The following is a 20,840-nucleotide window of genomic DNA, read 5'->3' on the forward strand; positions in this document are numbered from 1 at the left end:
GTCTTCGATTTGAGGCCTATTGCGGCTCGAAGTTGTTATCTCAGAATTAACATTATCATTCCATCAATGGAGCAAATAGTACAAATGTGGGCACCGCCACTCTCTCCGCCCAGTTTTCCCAGCGCGGGCGGTTCAGAAGATCCCTCCCTCAGTCCTCCGTTTGCTCCATAGTAAGTACACAGTGATAAACCAGCCAGCAAAAAAACGCCACAAGTACGCCATCCATCCGAACCCCCCCTCGCCATCCAACAACAACAAGCAGTGAGCAGCTCTACTCCTCCACCTCCCCCTCCTCGCTCTCCTCTCTCTCATCCTTATCCCCAGATTTAATCCTCTTCGAATCCCTCTCCCCAGTATCAACATCGACTAAACTCTCCTTCCTCTTCGGCGGCACGCCCTCTATCGACGTTACTGCCTCATCACCCCTCTCATGCGTCGCCGGATCATTAGCCACCCTCTTCAACACCGCATCATCATCCCCCGCCTCCGCCCCCGTCCTTTCAGTCGGCGACCTCTCCCCCCCCTCCCCACCCTGTTCCTTCACACTCTCCGGGCTCTCCCCCCCCCTTTCCCTCGTCGCCTCCAGCTCCCCCGCACTTCCCCCCGGACTGCCCTCCAGCGGTAAATCCGTCCTCCCAAGGGGGTTCTCCGCATAAAACTCCTGCACAACCGCCACCGCCTCCCCAATTCTCTCCTCATCCCCCCCCGCCCTAACCCACCACGGCCGTCCCCCCTCATCCGGGATCTTCTCCCCATTATACCTCGCAGCAAAATACACCGCCGCAACAGCGACATCCCTCGGCCCCATCCTCAAACACATCGTCGTCATCTGACTATCATTCAAGAAAGCCCACGCAATATTCCTCAGCGCCTTATCATGCTCCAACCCCAACTGCTGGAGTATACTCTGGAGATGACTATACGGGCTCTCGAGGACGACGTCGAAGGTGAGCAGCTCGAGCATCGTCTCTTCGTAGAGCAAGATGGAGTCTTTCCAGCGCCAGAACTCTTTGGATTGCTCGTCGATGACGAGGTTGGCGTTCTTTTGGGCGACTTTGGCGACGGCGATAACGATTTCTTTGGTTTTGCGGCAGTTTTCTTCGGCTTTGGTGGCGAGGAAGAGGCTGGTTGCTGCGATGTTCTAAGAATCCCCCAGTTAGCACACATCACATCTCCTCATCACCACTCCGCAATTCCCTCGAAGAAAGGCGCAAGAAACTCACATAATGATGCACCCCCCTCTCCCCCACCATCCCCACCCTCATATAAAACCTCTGAAAAAACACCGCCGCGCTCCCCAACGTCACCTGCGGCACCTTCAACAACATCCCCGCCTGCACAATAAAATTAACCCCCTTCGCGCGCCTCGCCCTTTCCTCCGCCGGCGTCAGCCCCGCCGCCACGCTCGGTGAATTCGCGATCTCCGAGGCGCTGAAGAGCCATTGTGCGTTCGCCATTGTCGTGGGTGTCGATGCCGTCAGCGGGGGGGGGGAGGGTGAGGGGTGCGGGGGAGGGGAGGGCGCGGCGGGTGGGATGGGTCGCGAGGCGCTCGAGCGGCTGGTGGTGCTGATGGTGGGAGGGTGGTATGAGGTGGGGAGATGGTGCGGCGCGTGCACGGCGGTGGAGGACATGGGCGGTTTTGTTGCGCGGGTGTAAGAGGTTGGTGGTGGTTGTGGGTTGGTGGTGTGGTGGTGTTGAGGTTAATGAGCGCCCTGGTCGCGAGGTGGTGTGTGTGGTCTGGAGCTGTGGTTGGATTACGGGTGCGTGGTGAGGACTGGTGTGCAGTTTTGTTATCTTATCGGCTTGGAGCTTGGAATTATGTCTTCATTTCATTGTTGACAGGCCAGTCAGTCATCCAGGAATCGAACTGAAGCAGTAAAGGCCTGAATAACCGGCCTTTATTACATTCTTACTTCCTGAACACATTTAATCAGCTTCAATTCCAGGCTTAAGTTCGCAGCTATACCCCTCACAACGCTTCACAACGATTCACAGCACTTCTCACAACATGGATGGCTTCCAACTCAACCATCTGTGGTAAAGAATCTTTTGTCTCCAGTATATCTAAAAGAATCTTTTTTGTCTCCAGTATATCTATACTGTGTAGCCTATTGGGTCTGTGGGTATTTATAAATCTATATACAATAAGAAACCCCTCGTTCAAAGAAATCACCCCCAACCAATGAACCCTAGCCAAAGAAATAACTTTCATAGAGCCAGAACATATCTTCGTCCAACGTCCCAAACGACCGGGGCGGTGTGAAACGCCTTCGTATCTCCTTTCCCAAGGTAAAAAAAAAAGACACTCAAATCATCAAAGACAACTTTTCCGCACTCTCTTTCTCTCTTTACTCCACCGCCGAAACCGACTGGTTCCCGATAACGGGGTTCATGGAATCACTCCAGTTGAGCCTGAAATCCTCACCCAACTCCTGCTTCAGCGCCGCCTGCACAGCCTCGAGCACATTGTTGAAAACCCCAAAGCTGGCCGGGTTCTCCTTATCATTGCCCTCGCCCTGGAACACACCGGTGCGCACCAGACACGTGTTCCAGCCGTACATGTTCCCGCCAACGATATCAGACTGCGGGTTGTCACCGATCATGTAGATGTTCTTGGGTAGGCGCTCCTCATTGTGAATTGTCTCCATCCAGGACGACATCACCTCATCGGCGTACTTGTACGTTGCCAACTCGGGCTTGCCGTACACCACACGCTCCAGTTCGTGGCCGGTGATGGACTTGTAAATAGCCTCGAGCGCGATGCGGAAGGTTCCCTGCGACATGCGGGGGATTGGGTACTCGGTAGGGCAAAGAACATCGCCCTGGGAGAAGTAGACGGGGATGCGGTTCGCGAGGGGATCCTTGGCCTTGGTCCCCAGCACGCCGTCCTCGGAGAGGAGGAGGTCGATCATGATTTGGAGATCAGTCGCGTAATCGCGGGAATCCGAGAACACGAGGATAGCATCGAACTTAACCTTGCTGAAATCCCTCGGCGCAGACGTAGCACGCTGCTCCTCGGTGAAGAACTCCTTCAAGGGCGAGATCTCGGGATTGGCGGCGTAGATGTCGTTAGGGACGACAATATCCTTGAACCCGTACAGCTTGGCCACCTCGCGGCACTTGTACTTCTCGCCGCCCACCACGAGGACGGTGTCGTAGTACTCAGCCAGGGCAGACATGGGGGTGTGAGCTTGGATAAACTGCTCGGTCGAGATGGGGACGCCGAGGATCTGGGACAACTGGTCACAGCGCTGGCTCTCGATCTTGCCACTGCCGTTGGTGAGGAAGATGTGCGGGATCTTGATGCCGAGCTCGTTCTCACCGTTCAGGATCTCCAGCGCGAGACGGCCCTCGGGGATCAGACGGTCACCGTGCACGAGGACTCCGTCAATGTCAAAAGCGAACGCCATGTCCTTCGCCGCCGTCGTCTTCACCGACGACATATCCTGCAGCTGACTCGCAATAATCTCCCTCGTCGGTTGAATGGGCGGCATCCCCGGCCTCATATTCGCCGCCGCCATCGCATCCTCGATGTTAATGTTCGACGATAGTCTCGACTGCCTCTTCGAGCGTGGGATGGGGAGGGAAGTGCCGAAGCTGTTGCGGGAGCCCCGGCGGTCGCGCGAGGAGGGGGCGTTGCTGAGGGGGTGCATGAGCTCGTTTGTATCGGCGAAGGGGGAGCGAGACATGGGGACCTCGATGGTGTTGCGCTCGACGCTGCCCTTGTCGCCCTCGGGGACGGAGAGCATGCGGCGGAATATGGGGCGGTCGACGTTCCTCTCTGGCGTCTTGTCCGCGGACTGCTTGCCGGGGGATGTGGTGGCGCCTGGCATCTTGAGGGGTTTGGTGGTGGTGGTGGGTTGTTCTGGATGTGATAAGAGGGAAGACAAAACGGTTTGCTTTGTGTGGTGAATGAATGTTGAGGTTTTGATGGGTGATGAGAGAGCTTTTTAGCTCAATGTGCTGACAGACGAAAGATCCAAAAGGCCGGATTTACGAGTGACAGAATGTGTGGGTGAGAAAGGGACAATGGGGGAACGGGAGGGCATATATACGGTCAGGTCTTTTCGATTTGGACTGGTTCACAGGTTACATTGCTTTCCCACTACTAACCAGTAGTAAGCTGGTCCAGCTACTACTACTACCCTGAGTTCGCCGCCCCGGTGAGCCCGTATGAAAATTGAGATATCTGGACCCCCTTCGGCAACCGCTAATGGTTATCAAAAAGGCAAACGGAGTCCCCCCTGCACAGCCTCGACTTTCCGAAACGTACTTGGGCATCATGGAGGGGATAGAATGGATACTGATACGCCATGTATGGAGAGGGTATGGAGATAGCGAGATTTATGTGGATGAGCAGCACCGTCATACGTCGGGAGGAATCGCCGTTGGATGTGATGACGCGTGCACTGATGTTGATGTACCGGGTACTACTTAGTTAGTACCTAGCACGAGTTTCTAGTGGGATGCGGCCGCAGAGTGTTGGATGGGGGCGTGGGAGAGGGAAAGGGTGAAGAGTGAGCAGACAGTTGAGTTACATATTGGCTGAGGCGGAGCCATAATAAAAATGGGACTTTGATGGTGGGGGGGTTTCCTGATGGGGACTGATATCGCAGACGTTTCGTGGAGAACGCACATCATTCTGGTAATGGTTGCGGGTTATATGGCTCACTAAGGCGCGTTTGCTAGCTGGGATGTGATTCTCACTACTATGACTACTAATTACAACACAGCCAACGCAAGTTGAAAGTCAAACACAGTGAAGAAAGAATAGCTAAAACAACCCCCAAACAATTTGAGAGTACATGGTAAAAGGGTAGCTGTACCTTGCATAGGTACATCTCTACAACCCTACCAGATCTAAGTTCTTTTTAGCTTTTTTCGCCACTGATTATTAGATGAGAAAAGATAAAAAGAGGCTGAACGGCATAGAGGAGAGGATTGGAGGCGGCAAACGGCGGTGTTATGTCATAGGCCGGTATCTTAAAACGCTAGGGGGTGGGAGGAGTGAGGAGCGGGTGGGAGAGGATGATGTCATTTTCACGATCCGCAGATTTGCTTAGAGAAGTAGAGAAGTAGACTAGAGAAGTAGAGAATAGAGAAGTAGAGGATAGAGAAGTAGAGAGAAGTAGATAACTGATAACTAGAGAAGTAGATAACTGATAACTAGAGAAGTAGATAACTGATAACTAGAGAACTAGAGAACTAGAGAACTAGAGAACTAGAGAACTAGAGAACTAGAGAACTAGGAGAAGTAGATAACTGATAACTAGAGAACTAGAAAACTAGAACGAGTAGAGCTGTCTGTATACTGCTACTGTAGAACTCTACTACATCCGCCATATTCTCGTCCAACGGTACTCTGCTATCGGTACTCTACCACGGCAATCACTGCAAACTATACAAGTACTACAAGTACACTCTTACTCTATTCTTACATGCTATAATGAATGAATATGAGCCAGAACACCATGACGAGGAAACTATGAACACCATAAAGAGACCAGGAAAGTACCAGGAAGACTCGGCTACATTTCTAATGATAATAATTAAAACAAACTCTGTAAAATACATCCCACTTTCCAAGATCATCGATCATCACTCGCCTCCATCGTGCAATGCCTCCATGCCTCCCTCCATCATGCCTCCTCTCCGATTCCCCCTCCGGTTCCCCCCCGGTTCCCCCCCGGTTCTCCCCCTTGCATCCTCGTCTACACTACTCCTGCCCCTCCAAATATATTTCCCCCCCCCCCGCGATTGACATCATCCTTCACTTACCTCTCTAAACCCAAACCCTCCCTCTCTCCCACCAAACAACATCACAACACCACCACAACCAACACAACACCCACGAACCTACACCACCCAACATGGCCGTCTCCTCCCCCCTCATCAAGCTCAACAGCGGCGCCACCATGCCCGCCCTCGGCTTCGGCACCTTCGCCTCCGTCGGTTCCGCAGGCGAAACGCACCGCGCCGTCGTCGCTGCGCTGTCCGCTGGCTACAGACACCTGGACTGCGCGTGGTTCTACCAGAACGAGGATGAGGTAGGCTCCGGGATCAAGGAGTTCCTGGATGCCCATAAGGACGTCAAGCGCGAAGACCTCTTCATCTGCACGAAGGTGTGGCAGCATTTGCATGAGCCGGCGGATGTGGAGTGGAGCATCAATGATTCGTTGAAGAAGTTGAGACTGGAGTATGTGGATTTGTTCCTGATTCACTGGCCGTTTGCTGCGGAGAGGAATGAGGATCGCAGTGTTAAGCTTGGTGCTGATGGGAAGGTAAGCTACCCCTCTACCCCCTCTCCCAATCCTCTCAATCCTCTCGATCGAGAGTCAAAGCCAAAATACTAACCCCCCCCCCCAAGTACATCATCAACAAAGCCCTAACCGAAGACCCAACCCCCACCTGGCTCGCGATGGAATCCCTCGTCGCCAGCGGCAAAGCCAAATCCATCGGCGTCTCCAACTACACCATCGCCGGGCTAAAACAGCTCCTCTCCCTCGCCAAGATCCCCCCCGCAGTCAACCAGATCGAGATCCACCCCTTCCTCCCCAACCAAGAGCTCATCGACTTCTGCCGCTCCGTCGGCGTCGTGCCCGTCGCCTACTCCCCCCTCGGTTCGCAGGACCAGGTCCCAGGGACCGGGGAGAAGGTGGCGACGAACAAGGATCTGATTGCAGTGGCGGAGAAGAATGGGGTTAGTTTGGCGCAGGTGCTGATTGCGTGGGGGATTAGGAGGGGGTATGCGGTGCTGCCGAAGAGTAGTAATGAGGGCAGGATTAGGAGTAATGCGCAGTTGATTGAGTTGAGTGATGAGGATTTTGAGGCGGTGAATAAGGTGGCGGATAGCAGGAGGACGAGGTTTGTGAATATGAAGGATACGTTTGGGTATAATGTGTGGCCGGAGGAGAAGTAGAGGGAGGGGGATGAAGTAGAAGTTTGAAGACTTGACAACAGCAAGAGAGGTTTTAGGAAGCAAGGAAGTGGCTCTAGATGGCTTGAAATAAAATGTTTCAAAATAGGGCTGCTTACAACTTCACATCAATGAGTGAAGATATCAGACACGCATGTCCACAGCCAGTCTCACAGCATTAAGATATGTCTTATACAGTAAGTTACTCAACGTATGCCATGATTTACACCAAATGACCGAGCAAAGCCAAGAGCCACAGCCTCGTGTCGGCAGGGACACGCATCCATGTAACAAGCACCCCAATTAATTACAGCGACCTTTACTCTTACCATTATTGGCCTCTGTGGTCACATTTTGGCGTTGCAGGGAATTAATTGAGCTAGATATCCATATCAATGGAGGGAGTTCGTGCATTGCCAGCACAGCAAAACCGAAACTGCCCCTGCTCCTGCGATTATCACCCAGCGAACCCGTTATCAGAGGACCCTGCATCAACAAAGGACCCCCGATTTTCCCAACCTGCCAGCAAAACGCTCACACCGCACATCCCCAGGAACCCGGACTTCTTTTAACAAAACTACTTTAGTTGGGATTTACCGGCACTTTGAATAACTCTTGAAGCGACTGATTTATTGCGACAGGGATTTGTTTTGGTGGGGTGCGCAAGTTCGTTAAGGAAGCAGGTTGTGGTGGTGATAATTGAGGTGGTTGGCAAAGACAAACGAGGTGGCTGGGAACGATATAATACACCACCCAACACAACCACATCTTTTGATTTTAAGTTTCCTCCCTTATCTTTCCTATCCATCACCCTGAAATTCTGGACTGTTCCTTTTCCTCACTAACTCGATATATTTTCGCTGCATTTTCACGAACAGCGGTCTAGAGAAAACAGCGGTCTAGGGAAAACGAGGGTTGACGACTGCGAGGCATACGACGAATTTGACGATACCTTGGCGGATTTCGACGTCTTGGGATACTTTCCGGTCGTACGAGAGTACTGAAAACGATCAATTACGTCAATCACGAATCCATCAATTCTGAGGAGAGAGCATCACAACCCCCCTACTTAGCTTCCAAAGCTGGGGCGAGGCAGCTCAACCACACCTCCCTCACCACCACCACCCATACAGCACTCTCACCATGCATCTCCCAACACCCCTCCTCCTCCTCACCTTCACCTCCCTCCTCACCCCCGCCCTTGCCGGCCCCTTCCCCCGAAATGCAGCACACGATTACAATGGCTCTGGCTTCCTCATGCACCGCCAATGCGACTCCTACTGCGGCTACGGCGACGCCTACTGCTGTTCCGCAGGCCAAGTCTGCACCACCGACGCCGCCAACGTCGCTGCGTGCGTTGCTCCCACTGCTGGGTCCAGGGGTGACGGGAGCTGGAACTTCTACACCACCACCATCGTCGACTCCGTGGCAACAACCCGCGTCGTAACGATATCCTCCTTCATCGGCGCACCAGCTAGCACACACCCCTACGTCGCGCAAAGCACGGCGGTCTGTTATGCGCCTCTGACTTCTTGCGGAACGATCTGCTGCGCTACGAATCAATATTGCTATACCAGCGGGCAATGCCGCGCTAAACAAGACGGCGGCGTGACAAGTGGGCCCCAACCCACCGCCCCTGTAAAGGGGACGAGCGTCATCGCTACTACTGTGCCGGTTACGACAACCCAGGGCTTCGTAGCGCCTGTTGAGACGACGGGGTGGAGCGACTCTATCACCTCTGGCCATAAATCGGGGCTGAGCGGCGGGGCAATCGCAGGGATTGTTATTGGTGTTCTCGCGGGAATAATCTTGCTCCTCCTCCTCTGCGCCTGCTGCTGTCTCGGCGCTGGTATTAAGGGGGTGTGGCACCTCATCGCCGGCAAAAAGAAGGGTGACAGCCGACGCGGTTCTCGCACCGAAGTTACTACTGAGACTCGTCGGCATTCGACGCGCTACGGTAGATCGGCGGCGAGTAGGAGGGAGACGCATGGAGGTTGGTTTGGTGGCGCGGTGCCGAGTGGAAGGGATGCTGAGAAACATGATAAGCATAAGAAGGAGGCTGTGGGACTTGGGGGGCTGGGACTGGGGCTTGCGGCGTTGTGGGCGGGGATGACGTTTAATAAGAAGAAGAAGAAGGAGAGGAGGCAGAGTGGATCGTATTATACGAGTTATTCGGAGAGTTATACGGGGACTACTGATAGTGAGTAACTATCCCGCTTCCTGATTGAAGATACTAACAGCTTTTTAGGTAGTACGAGCTCTGGTGGACGGACGAGGAATTCGAGGAGGTCTAGGTCGAGGAGGTGATGTGGCCTCCTCGTTTTGCTGAGAGAGAAAAATCGATTTGATCGTGTAGCGACTTTTTTTTACGGAATTTTCATGGCTTGTTAAGCCGAGGAGTTTGGGATTGCAGGAGCAATGAATGGCATTTACATATGGGGATGAAGATGAGGTATATATGAGATGAGATGGGATGGGATGGGATGGGATGGGATGGGATTGTATGAATTATGGATACGGATAATTGGGCTGAGAAGATGATATTGAAGGGAGGGAAAAGACTGTGGATATGTCAAATTGAAATGACGAAGGGAAGGGATTGATGATATTGAACATAGGAAATCAAATACCCGGACGATCTTGAATCTATATTTCGGATTCAATCAGATTCTTGCCCAGTCCAAAGAATGTGATTGATTTAACTTGTAAACTTTGTAAACTTGTAAACTTTGTAAATCCCCCAACAAGTCGTTGCCCAACACGTGATATCACACCCAGTTTGGCATCTCTACTCGGTGCACGGCCCAAAACCTTGGTGCCAGCTCCAAGCTCACACCCTCGATAAGGCACCTCCAACCAACCTATCCCCAACTTCACAGCCCCATTCGGCGCTCCTCTCCATACCAATAACAACCACCCCAACAACCCTCACCATGTCTCTCGACCCCCCAACCTACCTCTCCTCCCTGCGCAACAACATCCGCGCCCGCCCCATCCCGTGGGACGGCGCGGTGCGCGCTGGGACCATTACGGAGGAACAGCTGGGCCGGATTCGCGCGGTGGATAAGGTGAGGAAGGAGCAGAGGAAGAGGACGGTGGAGGAGAAGGTTGATGCTTATAGGAACTTGTTCTTGGGCGGGGAGGGGGAGGGGGAGAGGAGTATACTGGAGAAGGCGGCGAGGAGGGCGGATGTGGTGCAGTATGTTTTGGTGCTGTTGGGGGATTTGCTTGAGGGTATGTTATGATCTTTTGCTTCTTTGGGGGAGGGGGGGAGGGTGGTGGTTTGGGGATTTGGGGGGGTGTTAAGTGTGATGGGGCCAATGCTAATTGATATACAGGCAGCCAGACGCTGGTAGATGGACTTGTCGAGCATGAGAATACATATGCGCCATTCTTGCCGCTTTTGGCACAGGCTACGAGCCCCGAAGAGGCTATCCCCCTCTTAACCTCAACGGCACTCACGACCCTCCTAGCCAGGGAATCGACTACAAACCCCAAGGGCAGGCCAGCGAGCGACCAAGCGCTGCCCATCTTATACAAATACCTGAGTACTCTCGCCAAGAGCTCGGATAGCGGACTCCAGGATATCGCAGTGATGGGGTACTCGTTGCTCCTCCGGAGCAGGCGGTCGAGAGAGCTGTTTTGGGAGCACAGAGATGTGACTGTGCTGCCGCTCATTTCGATCTTGAGGACTGCGGCGGGGGTGTCAGCGAGTGAAGAGAGTGCGGCGTCGTTGTGGAGTAGTGCGACGTCGAGGACTGCGGCGGAGGGGTTTATAAATGGTGGGATTGATTTGCAGTTGCTTTATCATGTGCTCTTGGTCATGTGGCAATTGAGCTTCGAGGGCGCTGTTATTGGAGATGGGCTTGAGGAGTATGTCGCACCCCATGCTCCCCTTTTACTTCTTGATTGCATGCTTACGAGTTATAGTGAGTACGATGTTATCCCGCTTTTCACACAGCTACTACGGTTATCGCCCAAGGAGAAAACGACACGTCTGTTAGTTTCGACGCTTTATAACCTGATATCTGGGAACCCGAAATCCCTCCTTCCTGCGGCGGCACTTGTACGACTACCCGCGCTTCTTCAAAACGTAACCGGACGCCATCTTACCGATCCGGACCTGATTGAGGACCTGACAGCCCTATCTGAGCTGCTCGAGGAGCACACCAAGACCCAGACGACCTTTGATCAGTACGCAGCAGAGGTGGATTCCGGCCACTTACGCTGGTCGCCGCCGCACAGGAACACGGCCTTCTGGGCCGAAAATGCACGGAGGATTTTGGAGCACGACAACGGCCACCTGCCGAAGAAGCTGGCTGAGATTATTGCCAAGCCTTGGGATAATGACAAGCAGGTCCTTGCTATTGTGTGTAACGATATTGGGTGCTTGGTCAAGGAGGTGCCGGAGAAGAGGCAGCAGCTGGAGAGGCTGGGGTTGAAAACGAGGATTATGGAGCTGATGGCTGCGCCGGATGAGAGCGTAAGATGGGAAAGTTTGAGGGCTGTTGGGGAGTGGCTGAGATATAGCTTCGAAACGAAGTAGACTGTCGTATTTCAAGATGGTAGGGGAATATGTGACGAGCAGTTGGTGCTAGAGACCGTGTACCATCATAGTTCGTGGTTTTGGTGGGGGTTTGCATAGAGGTGATACAGAGCCATTGTGAAGCTTTCCGATTTTATTACAGATTCCACGCGGTATAGCATTCATATTATTCACTTGACAGGAATTGAATGCAAATGGAGTTTATGCTATCTGACGTCTTTCCGAATCCATTTATTCTTGATTGTAGCCCAGCCCAGTCCAGAGCCCAGCATTTTATGTGGACTCGGACTTCGCCCACCACCTTATCCGGACTTGAGCTCCCGATAACAAACACCCCATATAAAAGGTTGCTGTCCCCGACTACAAACTTTCCGAGTTCCTCCTTCCACCACCACAACTTAAACAGGTCAATTTTCAAGATGAAGTCTCTCCGCTCTACTCGCTATCTCAAGGATGTCATTGCAGCGCGCAATGCCCTCCCGCGCTCCTCCAGTCTGATCACCGCAGCCACGCGCCGCAGCATCTCAACACGCACCTCCCAGCATCATATTCTCAAACCCACCGTCTCAGTCCCAGCAACACCACTCCAAACCACGCGCCACGCCTCCTCCTCCGCCGTGGCCGAGGAAGAGCTCGCCAAAACCCCCCTCTACGACTTCCACCTCCGCAACGGCGGCAAAATGGTCCCCTTCGGCGGCTACGCCATGCCCGTCCAGTACTCCTCCCTCTCCGTCCTCGACTCCCACAAATTCACCCGCACAGGCTCCTCCCTCTTCGACGTCTCCCACATGGTGCAGCACCACTTCACCGGCCCCGGCGCGGCCGCTTTCCTCGAGCGCATCACCCCCAGCGACGTCGCGGGGCTGCCTGTGCACGGGAGCACGCTGAGCACGCTCCTCCTGCCCACGGGAGGCATTGTGGATGATTTGATCATTACCAAGCTGTGGGATGATCGCTTTTACGTTGTTACGAACGCGGGGTGTCGCGAGAAGGACTTGGCATACCTCAAGGAGCAGCTTAAGACTTTCCGTCTCGAGAACAGCTCTGAAGTCGAGTGGACGGTGCTGGAGGGTAAGGGGCTGATTGCCCTGCAGGGCCCGAAGGCGAAGGAGGTGCTTGGCAAGCTTGTTGCGGACCCCGCGCGCGATGGGCGCCTGTCGAACTTGTATTTTGGGCAGAGCAGGTATATGAAGCTCCAGACTGCTAAGGTGGGCGAGGAGCTCCCATTCCAGAGCAGCTTGTTGCTGGTTAGCAGGGGTGGATATACGGGAGAGGATGGGTTTGAGATCTCGATCCCCGCGCAGGAGACGGAGAGGGTGACGGAGATGATCCTCGAGGCTGGTGGTCCGGAGATGGTACAGCTGGCTGGCCTTGGAGCCAGAGACAGCTTGAGGTTGGAGGCGGGTATGTGTCTGTACGGCCACGACCTGAACGAGACCATCACACCCGTCGAGGCTAGCATGAGCTGGATCATCGGCAAGAGGAGGAGAGCAGAGGGCGGATTCCTCGGCGCCGAGACGATCTTGCCCCAGCTGAAGCCGAAGGCCAAGGGTGGACAAGGTATCGAGCGCCGCCGGGTCGGGCTCATCGTACAGGGCCCGCCGGCCCGCGAGGGCGCGGTGATCAGGGTGGACGGGAAGGATGTGGGCGTCGTCACGAGCGGATGCCCAAGTCCATGCTTGCAGAAGAATATCGCGATGGGGTATATTCAGGAGGGGTTGCACAAGTCGGGGACGCCAGTTGAGGTTGTCGTCAGGGGGAAGGCGAGGAAGGCGGAGGTTGCGAAGATGCCTTTCTTGGCTACGGGCTACTACAAAAAGGAGGAGTAGGTGCTATGTTGGGCAGCATGGGCTTGGTAATCTAGCCTTGTTTCTTGTATAGAAGGGACACAATTCCTACGTTAGCTGGAAGAGAATCGAACGTGACAAATGTTATTTCTGGTAGCCTTGAACATTCTACACCTGCATGCCGACCAGAGGCCAAATTGGACCCGTAGGGTATCAATTATAGGTCATAGAACCCATCGGCATGGAATACAGGGTTAGATATGTCGACAGAGGACTGAAAATACTGGTAGACAGGTGGATTGCAGGTGGATCGCACGATGTTGCGTTGCACTAACGACATAAAACCAAGTCGTCCCAAAGCCCAACAATCCACATCCAGATCATATTTTTACCACCAAAAGCAATGGATACACCTAGTAAAGCAGGTCGATTGGTTATGGCTATTAAGGCTATGGAAAATGACCAAAAGCTTAGTGCGGGGAAAGCTGCAAGCTTATACAACGTCAGTTATGTTACATTACCGCGTCGACGACGCGGTATTAAATCACGACTTGATTGCACGCCCAATTCTATGAAGCTAACAAAACTAGAAGAGGAGGTCATTATCCAATACATTCTTGACTTAGATTCACGATCCTGTGCACCACGGCTTGGTGGTGTGGAAGAAATAGCCAACAGACTACTTGCAGAGCGCAACGCGCCAAAGGTTGGCATCCACTAGGCGGAAAACTTTGTAAAGCGACAACCACAGCTACGGACGTGCCGTTTTCGGAAATATGACTACCAAAGGGCCTAATGCGAGGATCCTAAGCTTATTTATAGCTGGTTTTCACTTGTACGGAATACAATTGCAAAATATGGCATTGTAGAGTTAGACATCTACAATTTCGATGAAACTAGGTTTATGATGGGGATTATCTCTGTAGGCACTGTGGTTACAACATCTGAAAGACATGGTCGAGCGAAAATGGCACAGCCTAGAGGTCGGGAATGGGTTACAGTAATCCAAGGTGTTAGTTCAATGGGATGGTGCGTCCTACTATTTATTGTTGTAGGTAAATTTCACCTTGCATCATGGTATCAAGATGATACATACAGTACCTCGCAATTGGGTTATTACAACATCTCAAAATGGTTGGACAACAAACCAGATAGGGCTTCAATGGATTTAGCATTTCAATAAGCATACAAAATCTCGAACTTCTAGTGCATATCGCCTCCTTGTGTTAGACGGTCATGAAATCACCAGTTAGTGGATTTTGAGCTTTACTGCAAGGATAACACATTATCACACTATGTATGCCGCCTCATTCGTCTCATATACTCCAGCCTCTTGACGTTGGCTGTTTTGGTCCACTTAAACAAGCATATAGGCGACGAATTGAGAATCTTATGCGTGCTAATATTACACATATTACGAAGAATGACTTTATCCTAGCATTTGTTAAGGCCCTTCAAGAGTCTATGACAGAAAGTAATATCAAGGGGGGTTTCGCGGAGCAGGGCTTGTTCCGTTAGATGCAGAACGTGTTCTGTTAAAACTAAATGTTTAGTTGCGGACTCTTAACACCACCTAAGGGCAGTGTATTAGATAGTATTATACGGCCCGTATACGGGTTCATTTTTGTAACCAGTGCGTATACGATACGGGTTCAACTCAATACGCACTGGCACTGGTTAATACGATACGGAGCCCGTATACTGGCCGTATACGGGCCGTATTAACCACGTGACACAATGAAAAATGATCTGAAGTATATAACTTACTTCAATGAGGGCTTGTAGTATAGAAAGTAGTGCATTGGGCTATCTAGTATATTCTAAAAGCAGCACTTGATCTACATATTGTAGAACTGGGAGAGAAGCTCCTCGGATTCCTTGGTTGGGGACAACAGCAACAATCTGTCGTCAGATGGGAGGATCCACTTGTACTCAGCTGGCTCAGTCTCTTCTCTCAACACCTCCCAGGCCCGAAAGGCGCCAAGTGCATCAGAATCCAACTGAAAGCCATAGAACTCAGTATCATAGCCATCAGGGTACCAGTCAGCAGGGCCAGGAAGGTAGACTTGTTCGCCATCGAAGCTCCATGATGCAAAGTTCCGCCAAACTGCCATCTGTGTCTTGGTGAAGTAGAGGTGCGGGGGGGTCTTCTCATAATAAGTCCTGTAGATGTTAGCTGATTACTATAAATATTACTATAAAGTTATTAACCTGTATGCTCGCCATCTAGTTCTTGTAATGCAAGAACAGAGTGTTCTAATTGGCCAGTTTCGGATATATAGTGTGCGATTATACCAAGAATTGCAAGAGAGTTGGGAGAAGTCCAGAGGTCAACTGTAAAGTGGGCTTTTGACAGAGCTGATTGTACATCGCGTTTGATCTGTTGCTTTTGAGCCTTGTATGTACGCAACGTCCAGGTCTGTATTGTTGAAATGAGTTAGGTAGCCAGTTATCGATCTCTGGATTAAGGTAATGGAGTAATGCCCTAAATTCCAATATTGTTGCCATACGGAAAGGGACTCCACAAGTTGTAATCCATCGTACATATAGCTGCTCAACAACAGCAGGGTCTAAGGCTTCAGTTGCAACAGTAGAAAGGCAGCGGCGTTTATGATTTATCTCTTTAGCTTTGTCGAAAGCTTCAGCGATATTGCTTTGAATTGAAGTAGTTCGAGATTCCTGAGTAGAGGATATATCTATGTCGTGTTCTTTTAAGTGCCTTGTAATAATCTTTGTTCCGCCAGACTCAAGATACTCTTTTAGACAGTATCTACAACGCCATATTAACCTGCCCTGGTAGTTCCGAATGATATCGCAGCGGCTAACAGGTGTATGGTCCCAGACTTTCGAAAATCGTCTGCTTGCAGTTGTTGTTACAGAAACAGAGGGAGAGGATAGCGTACGTTTAAGTATAGGCGAAGTCGGGGTTTCGAATCGTTCACTGACAAATAGCTCACTGTCGAGCTGTGACAGTATATCCGAAGGTTGTGAAGTCATTGTAGTAATATATAGTATATAACGATCTATCAATTGAAGTTATTCGAACCCCTTGTTTCGAATTTTAAGCCTCAATACTAGCTGTATACGGCTAGTAATACGGCCCGTATACGGCCAGTATTGAGAACTGAATACGCACTAGACCCGTATTGGGATTTTGGAATACGCACTGACTCAGTATTGCCGTATACGACCCGTATCGCCAATACTATCTAATACACTGCCTAAGGGGGCTATTGGCATACAACCACCTTGGGTTTCAAAGACACCAAACAACCTAGTTGAAGCATTTTCACAGTCGCAGTATATTAAAACCGAATTACGTATCATCAAAACAGCCTCCATTAGCAATGTTTGAAGCAACCGATCATTTTGCAAAGGGGACAGGGAAAATGATGCACGAAGTTGTATTACTACGAGCACGAGTTGAAGTACTAGAAGAGGCAAACACAGCTATAAGCAAGCGTCGTAGAGCAAAGAGAACTCATCTCTAAGAAGGAGGCAGTCTTGCTATATTTGAAGGACAAGCTATTGTCGACCAAATGGATGTGAATAGGCAAGTAGTAGAGGAAGCACGCCAGGGTGCGGGTCGTGCAAAGAGGACTGTGAGGGAACGGCGATGTGGAACATGTGCAACATAGGGCACAATGCACGAACGTGTACTATGTCTATAGAAGTGCTTACAGAAATGATTTTATTGTATGTAGTTGATATTCTAGTGTTGTAGTTGATTTTATTGGCATTTTGTCGTGTTATCGTAGTTGGGTGTTTCACTCGCTTGGGTGTTTCACTCGCATATGGACCACGTTAGCTTGACTTCAGTGAAACAGTCCCGATGGTGATTTGTCGTTCAGTATATTATTCTGAGGAGCTAGTCGATAGAAAGACGTTGGTTGAGCCGGAGATATGTTATGATATGTGATTCCTGTCGCACGAATCTATAGTATCAAAAATAATTGAAGCAAGGAGATGGAGAATAAAATTAGGGCCCGTCTGGCCAACACTTCAGTCGAGCCGAACAGCCCCTTGTTGAATTAAAATTAAATACCACCGAGTACGTGGAATGGTGATCTATTACAGCGGATTATATGGACAAAAAGTCTAAGCCACCCTAAATCGACGTTGGGGCGGTAAGACTCCCCTACACAATACGGTAGATTAAGCTTCATCTCTCCCGACGGCTTATCTCTCTTGCGCCCAGTAATGCCACGTCTCCCTTCCTAAATACCCGATCTACATTCCTTGTTCTATCAGATCTAGTTCCAGATCTCGAGATATCTCTTCCGATATAAGACATCTAAGACCTCCGCGCGTCCAGGAAGTCTCACATCTGCGGCCGCCCCCCTCTGCATCATTCTTCTGGATTAGACTGTGTAGTTCTATCCAACGATATTCATTTTCTATCATAACATACGACCGCGGAGAACGCTGGGATGCGCCAACCAAGAAGAAGCCATATCACTGGGCCTTTTTCCTGCAGACCAGCACTACTTCGAATGTTGGACATGCATTTCAGCTTCGCGGGATGCCTGGGGCTTTTTATTACTCTGGTGAAGAGGCTGTGGACGTCTCAAAGTCTGGCAGTAAGAACGGGCAACTTGAAGTCGGCTCCGTCCCAGTGGAGAAATATGAACGCTTCAAGCAGCTCTTGAGAGCGGTACCGATTGACAATGTCGAGTCTTCGGGGTGGAATTGTCAGAACTGGAGCCTCGCAGCCTTGGATTGGCTTCGAGCAGAAGGTTTCATTGCCGAAGAGTACCCCAACAACGTGATTCAGTACTGGCTCCGAGAGGACCAGTAGCTTGGACATTGGAGTATGTACGTACCAGAGTCATCAGTATGCTGACAGGCTGTGTTTGCTCTTGCATGGGCGGATCCTATTTGTGCCATGGTTTCCAGATTTCATTCCTGCTACTACCATTATTCTTGCTCCCCGAGAAACAATGTTCATGGACGTCATATTTGAACCAGATTGAATTATACAATGAATTATACAATGATAACGTTAGTGTCACACTCAGAACTGCTGCAGATCTTCTTCAATTCGAAGCTCGCGCTCGTGTGAGTCCAGAACATGACCTAGCAGTGTCTTCCACCATGTTTGGTATCTACTACCAAACCGTGATTTAGTATACTCCCAATACGCAGGCCACCAACCAGCCATCTCCCAGTCAATGATCCCAGTGATTCTTCCAGTTTTTGGCTCGACAAATATATGATCCCCGCACAGATCCGCGTGAGTAAAAACAACCCCATGATTATCTGCAAGTTGTTGGCGATAGTATGTAACTAGCTCTTGCCGAGGACATCTGGCCACAGGGACCACAAGAAAATCGTGAAAATCTGATACTGAAGCGAAGGGTCCACAAGGATAGCCATTGTTGAGGCGATGGTCATATGCTGAACCACCACTACAAGACCCGATGTAGGCTGGCGTCGGAGAAGGCACGGTCCGTAGTTCGTGGAGGTAGCTGCGAAGATCCGCCTGGGTCGCTCTGCGTGCTTCGTCGTTCATGCTGGGCCAAGCATCCGTGAGAGGACTTCCAGGAATCGCGCTCATAGAGAACCAGCTGCTTGCACTCGCATCGTTGTCGTTGACATAAATTTCGAACACGGAGGGGATGGGAATAGATGTACGTTGGCGAACAAATTCCATAGCCTCAACCTCTCTATGAACTTGGCGACCTGTTCCGTGCTTGACATAGATGCCTTCAGCCTTGTGAGTACGCTTTGGTGGTGACTGCAGAGGATTGATAGAAGCTGAAAGGTTTGCGTCCGACATAATTCTCGTGAGATAACCTACGAATGTCAGGTGGATTTTCAACGCAGATAGCGAGATCATACAACAAGGGTCATTTTCAGACGCAATTATGTCCAGGGAGTAGCAGAATTGATCATGAAAGGAGCTCCAGAAAGCACAGTAAATCGTGGATACTCAATGGTTTTGTTTCGCTGATGCATCGTGTTCTTGGCAGTCAGCGGGTGGTCCAAAGCCAGCAGCATAAATTGGCCCCTCCTGACAGATTTATGTTACTTAGCGACCCAACTTCGTGGCGCGGGTCTCCAGTAACATAGCCTCGGCATGCGGGGAAACACAAACCCCGACCTTTGGTATGACCCGTCAATTATGGGAAGAACCCGTACTGTCGCAGTAATTTGCAGAGACCATTTTCACCGTTTATATACTTACCTGCGGAACGAGCGCACCCACCAGCTTCTCGCAAGGAGCAAAGGCTGGTTTGATTAGACTGTGGTGCGAGGTATCAACGCAAAAATGTCCCGTGTCCACTCTTGAAATTGGCAGCCTGAAGGCATTGAAGCCTAAGTGCCTGGGGTGTATTCGGTGCGTATCGGATTGCTGATCAAATCACATGGCATTGAGCCCCACCACCACCTGCTAAAGTCGCGAACAAACCACTTCAAACGAGTTATCTCATCAACCTCAAATTGCAAGCAAGATATCAGACACCATCCAAGCTGTTTCTGAGCGACAACCATGACTTAGTTATTAGCCAACAAGCTCCGCCAGCTCCGCCAATAGACTTCGTCCGACCTATACTGCCGTCGCGCCCGCTGTTGCCCGTTAGTCCGTCGTCCATTACCTTCTCACCAGGTTCATATCTCCTTCGCCGTCTGCTTTATTCTTTCATACCATCATCGTGCAGAGCATAGTCTATTATATTCTATCAAAGGCTTAGAGCCTCTGAGAAGTTTACCCTTCAGCGTTTGCGCAGATTGGCAACCTCACTACCTCTCCCAAACCGGCGCAATCACCCTTCAGGACCAAGGTGAACACGGGATCCACGATCAGTCCATACAGCCGCTGATATTATGTAGGCCATGCTGACGAGTATCCACAGCAACCAAGGCATTTAGGACACAATATATACGTCTATTCCCTCTTCTCGACAGGGTCTGCAGTTGCCAGCTGCGTTCACCCGATCGACTGTCCACTATTCTTCTTCATTTCTCGGTTGTATGGATGCATTTCAAGGCATGGGGAAATATTTGTTGACTTGGGATAGGTCGATCGCGGCGCCACGCGCTATCTGGCAACATATCACCAGTTGTCCATTATGTCCGAGGAAGTATGTTGGATTATATCAATTTTCTTCAAAAAAAAAATTGAAGCTAACTCATATGCAGACTGAAGACGATTACATACAAGTGAAAGGCGTCAAACTTTTTCCGGCAGTGGATGATGAGAGGAAAATAACATGCAAAGGCAAATCGATCATAGTATATGATCCTAATGCGCCCATGGATACAGAGCCATCTTGGCAACACCATAGCGCTACTGAATATGGGACGGGTATCGTCCCTAAGGGGTACGTAGTCCGCGTGATAGGGGCATTCGTGAAGTTCACGTAGTCGCCAGCTGGAATGTCTCGATTACCTCTAGTCCTTCGATATAGCCAACGCTCAAGGTGATGGAGATGTCTTGGCTCCGGTCTTCTGGGACTATTGCAATCAAGCAGTCTGTTGTTTTTCCGCCTACATTACGTTCCCATTTCCATTGATTGCTGGCTGCAACTGCATCGAATAAATGTTTGCCCAAGAATGGCATCAGTTTGATTGGTGCTTCTGAGCACTT

The 20,840-nt window shown here is 50.9% G+C and overlaps 11 protein-coding genes across 11 annotated transcripts; 7 read left to right on the top strand and 4 right to left on the bottom strand.

Moving 5' to 3' along the window:
- VC83_01194 (uncharacterized protein) lies at positions 1–1,631 on the bottom strand (the record flags this gene model as incomplete). The annotated part of the gene is made up of 2 exons (XM_024464878.1): positions 1–1,141; positions 1,224–1,631. 2 exons carry the CDS (start codon positions 1,629–1,631, stop codon positions 272–274), a joined length of 1,278 nt encoding a protein of 425 aa, XP_024327474.1. The 3' UTR covers positions 1–271.
- Positions 1,632–2,348: 717 nt separating this feature from the next.
- Positions 2,349–3,833, bottom strand: VC83_01195 (uncharacterized protein; the record flags this gene model as incomplete). Its single annotated transcript, XM_024464879.1, has 1 exon — positions 2,349–3,833. The coding sequence occupies one exon, from the start codon at positions 3,831–3,833 to the stop codon at positions 2,349–2,351; it is 1,485 nt and encodes a 494-aa protein (XP_024327475.1).
- A 2,037-nt stretch (positions 3,834–5,870) lies between these two features.
- GLD2 (Glycerol 2-dehydrogenase (NADP(+))) lies at positions 5,871–7,452 on the top strand (the record flags this gene model as incomplete). Its single annotated transcript, XM_024464880.1, has 2 exons — positions 5,871–6,281; positions 6,368–7,452. 2 exons carry the CDS (start codon positions 5,871–5,873, stop codon positions 6,917–6,919), a joined length of 963 nt encoding a protein of 320 aa, XP_024327476.1. The 3' UTR covers positions 6,920–7,452.
- VC83_01197 (uncharacterized protein) lies at positions 7,453–9,594 on the top strand. Its single transcript, XM_024464881.1, has one exon. The coding sequence runs from the start codon at positions 8,060–8,062 to the stop codon at positions 9,122–9,124; it is 1,065 nt and encodes a 354-aa protein (XP_024327477.1). The 5' UTR covers positions 7,453–8,059; the 3' UTR covers positions 9,125–9,594.
- A 59-nt stretch (positions 9,595–9,653) lies between these two features.
- Positions 9,654–11,823, top strand: VMA13 (H(+)-transporting V1 sector ATPase subunit H). Its single transcript, XM_024464882.1, has 3 exons — positions 9,654–10,150; positions 10,255–10,789; positions 10,847–11,823. The coding sequence occupies exons 1-3, from the start codon at positions 9,850–9,852 to the stop codon at positions 11,460–11,462; spliced, it is 1,452 nt and encodes a 483-aa protein (XP_024327682.1). The 5' UTR covers positions 9,654–9,849; the 3' UTR covers positions 11,463–11,823.
- A 21-nt stretch (positions 11,824–11,844) lies between these two features.
- GCV1 (Aminomethyltransferase, mitochondrial) lies at positions 11,845–13,413 on the top strand. The gene has a single exon (XM_024464883.1). The coding sequence runs from the start codon at positions 11,882–11,884 to the stop codon at positions 13,289–13,291; it is 1,410 nt and encodes a 469-aa protein (XP_024327683.1). The 5' UTR covers positions 11,845–11,881; the 3' UTR covers positions 13,292–13,413.
- Positions 13,414–13,977, top strand: VC83_09591 (uncharacterized protein). The gene has a single exon (XM_024473004.1). It carries the CDS (start codon positions 13,653–13,655, stop codon positions 13,968–13,970), a length of 318 nt encoding a protein of 105 aa, XP_024328772.1. The 5' UTR covers positions 13,414–13,652; the 3' UTR covers positions 13,971–13,977.
- Positions 13,978–14,809: 832 nt separating this feature from the next.
- Positions 14,810–16,246, bottom strand: VC83_01200 (uncharacterized protein; the record flags this gene model as incomplete). The annotated part of the gene is made up of 2 exons (XM_024464884.1): positions 14,810–15,412; positions 16,038–16,246. 2 exons carry the CDS (start codon positions 16,244–16,246, stop codon positions 15,088–15,090), a joined length of 534 nt encoding a protein of 177 aa, XP_024327743.1. The 3' UTR covers positions 14,810–15,087.
- Positions 16,247–16,596: 350 nt separating this feature from the next.
- Positions 16,597–18,047, top strand: VC83_01201 (uncharacterized protein; the record flags this gene model as incomplete). The annotated part of the gene is made up of 2 exons (XM_024464885.1): positions 16,597–16,714; positions 17,671–18,047. The coding sequence occupies 2 exons, from the start codon at positions 16,597–16,599 to the stop codon at positions 18,045–18,047; spliced, it is 495 nt and encodes a 164-aa protein (XP_024327744.1).
- Positions 18,048–18,263: 216 nt separating this feature from the next.
- VC83_01202 (uncharacterized protein) lies at positions 18,264–19,028 on the bottom strand (the record flags this gene model as incomplete). The annotated part of the gene is made up of 1 exon (XM_024464886.1): positions 18,264–19,028. The coding sequence occupies one exon, from the start codon at positions 19,026–19,028 to the stop codon at positions 18,264–18,266; it is 765 nt and encodes a 254-aa protein (XP_024327904.1).
- A 940-nt stretch (positions 19,029–19,968) lies between these two features.
- On the top strand, positions 19,969–20,666 carry VC83_01203 (uncharacterized protein). The gene is made up of 4 exons (XM_024464887.1): positions 19,969–20,052; positions 20,105–20,222; positions 20,272–20,334; positions 20,393–20,666. The coding sequence occupies exons 3-4, from the start codon at positions 20,323–20,325 to the stop codon at positions 20,615–20,617; spliced, it is 237 nt and encodes a 78-aa protein (XP_024327745.1). The 5' UTR covers positions 19,969–20,052; positions 20,105–20,222; positions 20,272–20,322; the 3' UTR covers positions 20,618–20,666.
- Positions 20,667–20,840: the final 174 nt, after the last annotated feature.

This window comes from Pseudogymnoascus destructans, assembly GCF_001641265.1.
Source record: "Pseudogymnoascus destructans isolate 20631-21 unplaced genomic scaffold scaffold_2, whole genome shotgun sequence".
NCBI lineage: Eukaryota > Fungi > Ascomycota > Leotiomycetes > Thelebolales > Thelebolaceae > Pseudogymnoascus > Pseudogymnoascus destructans.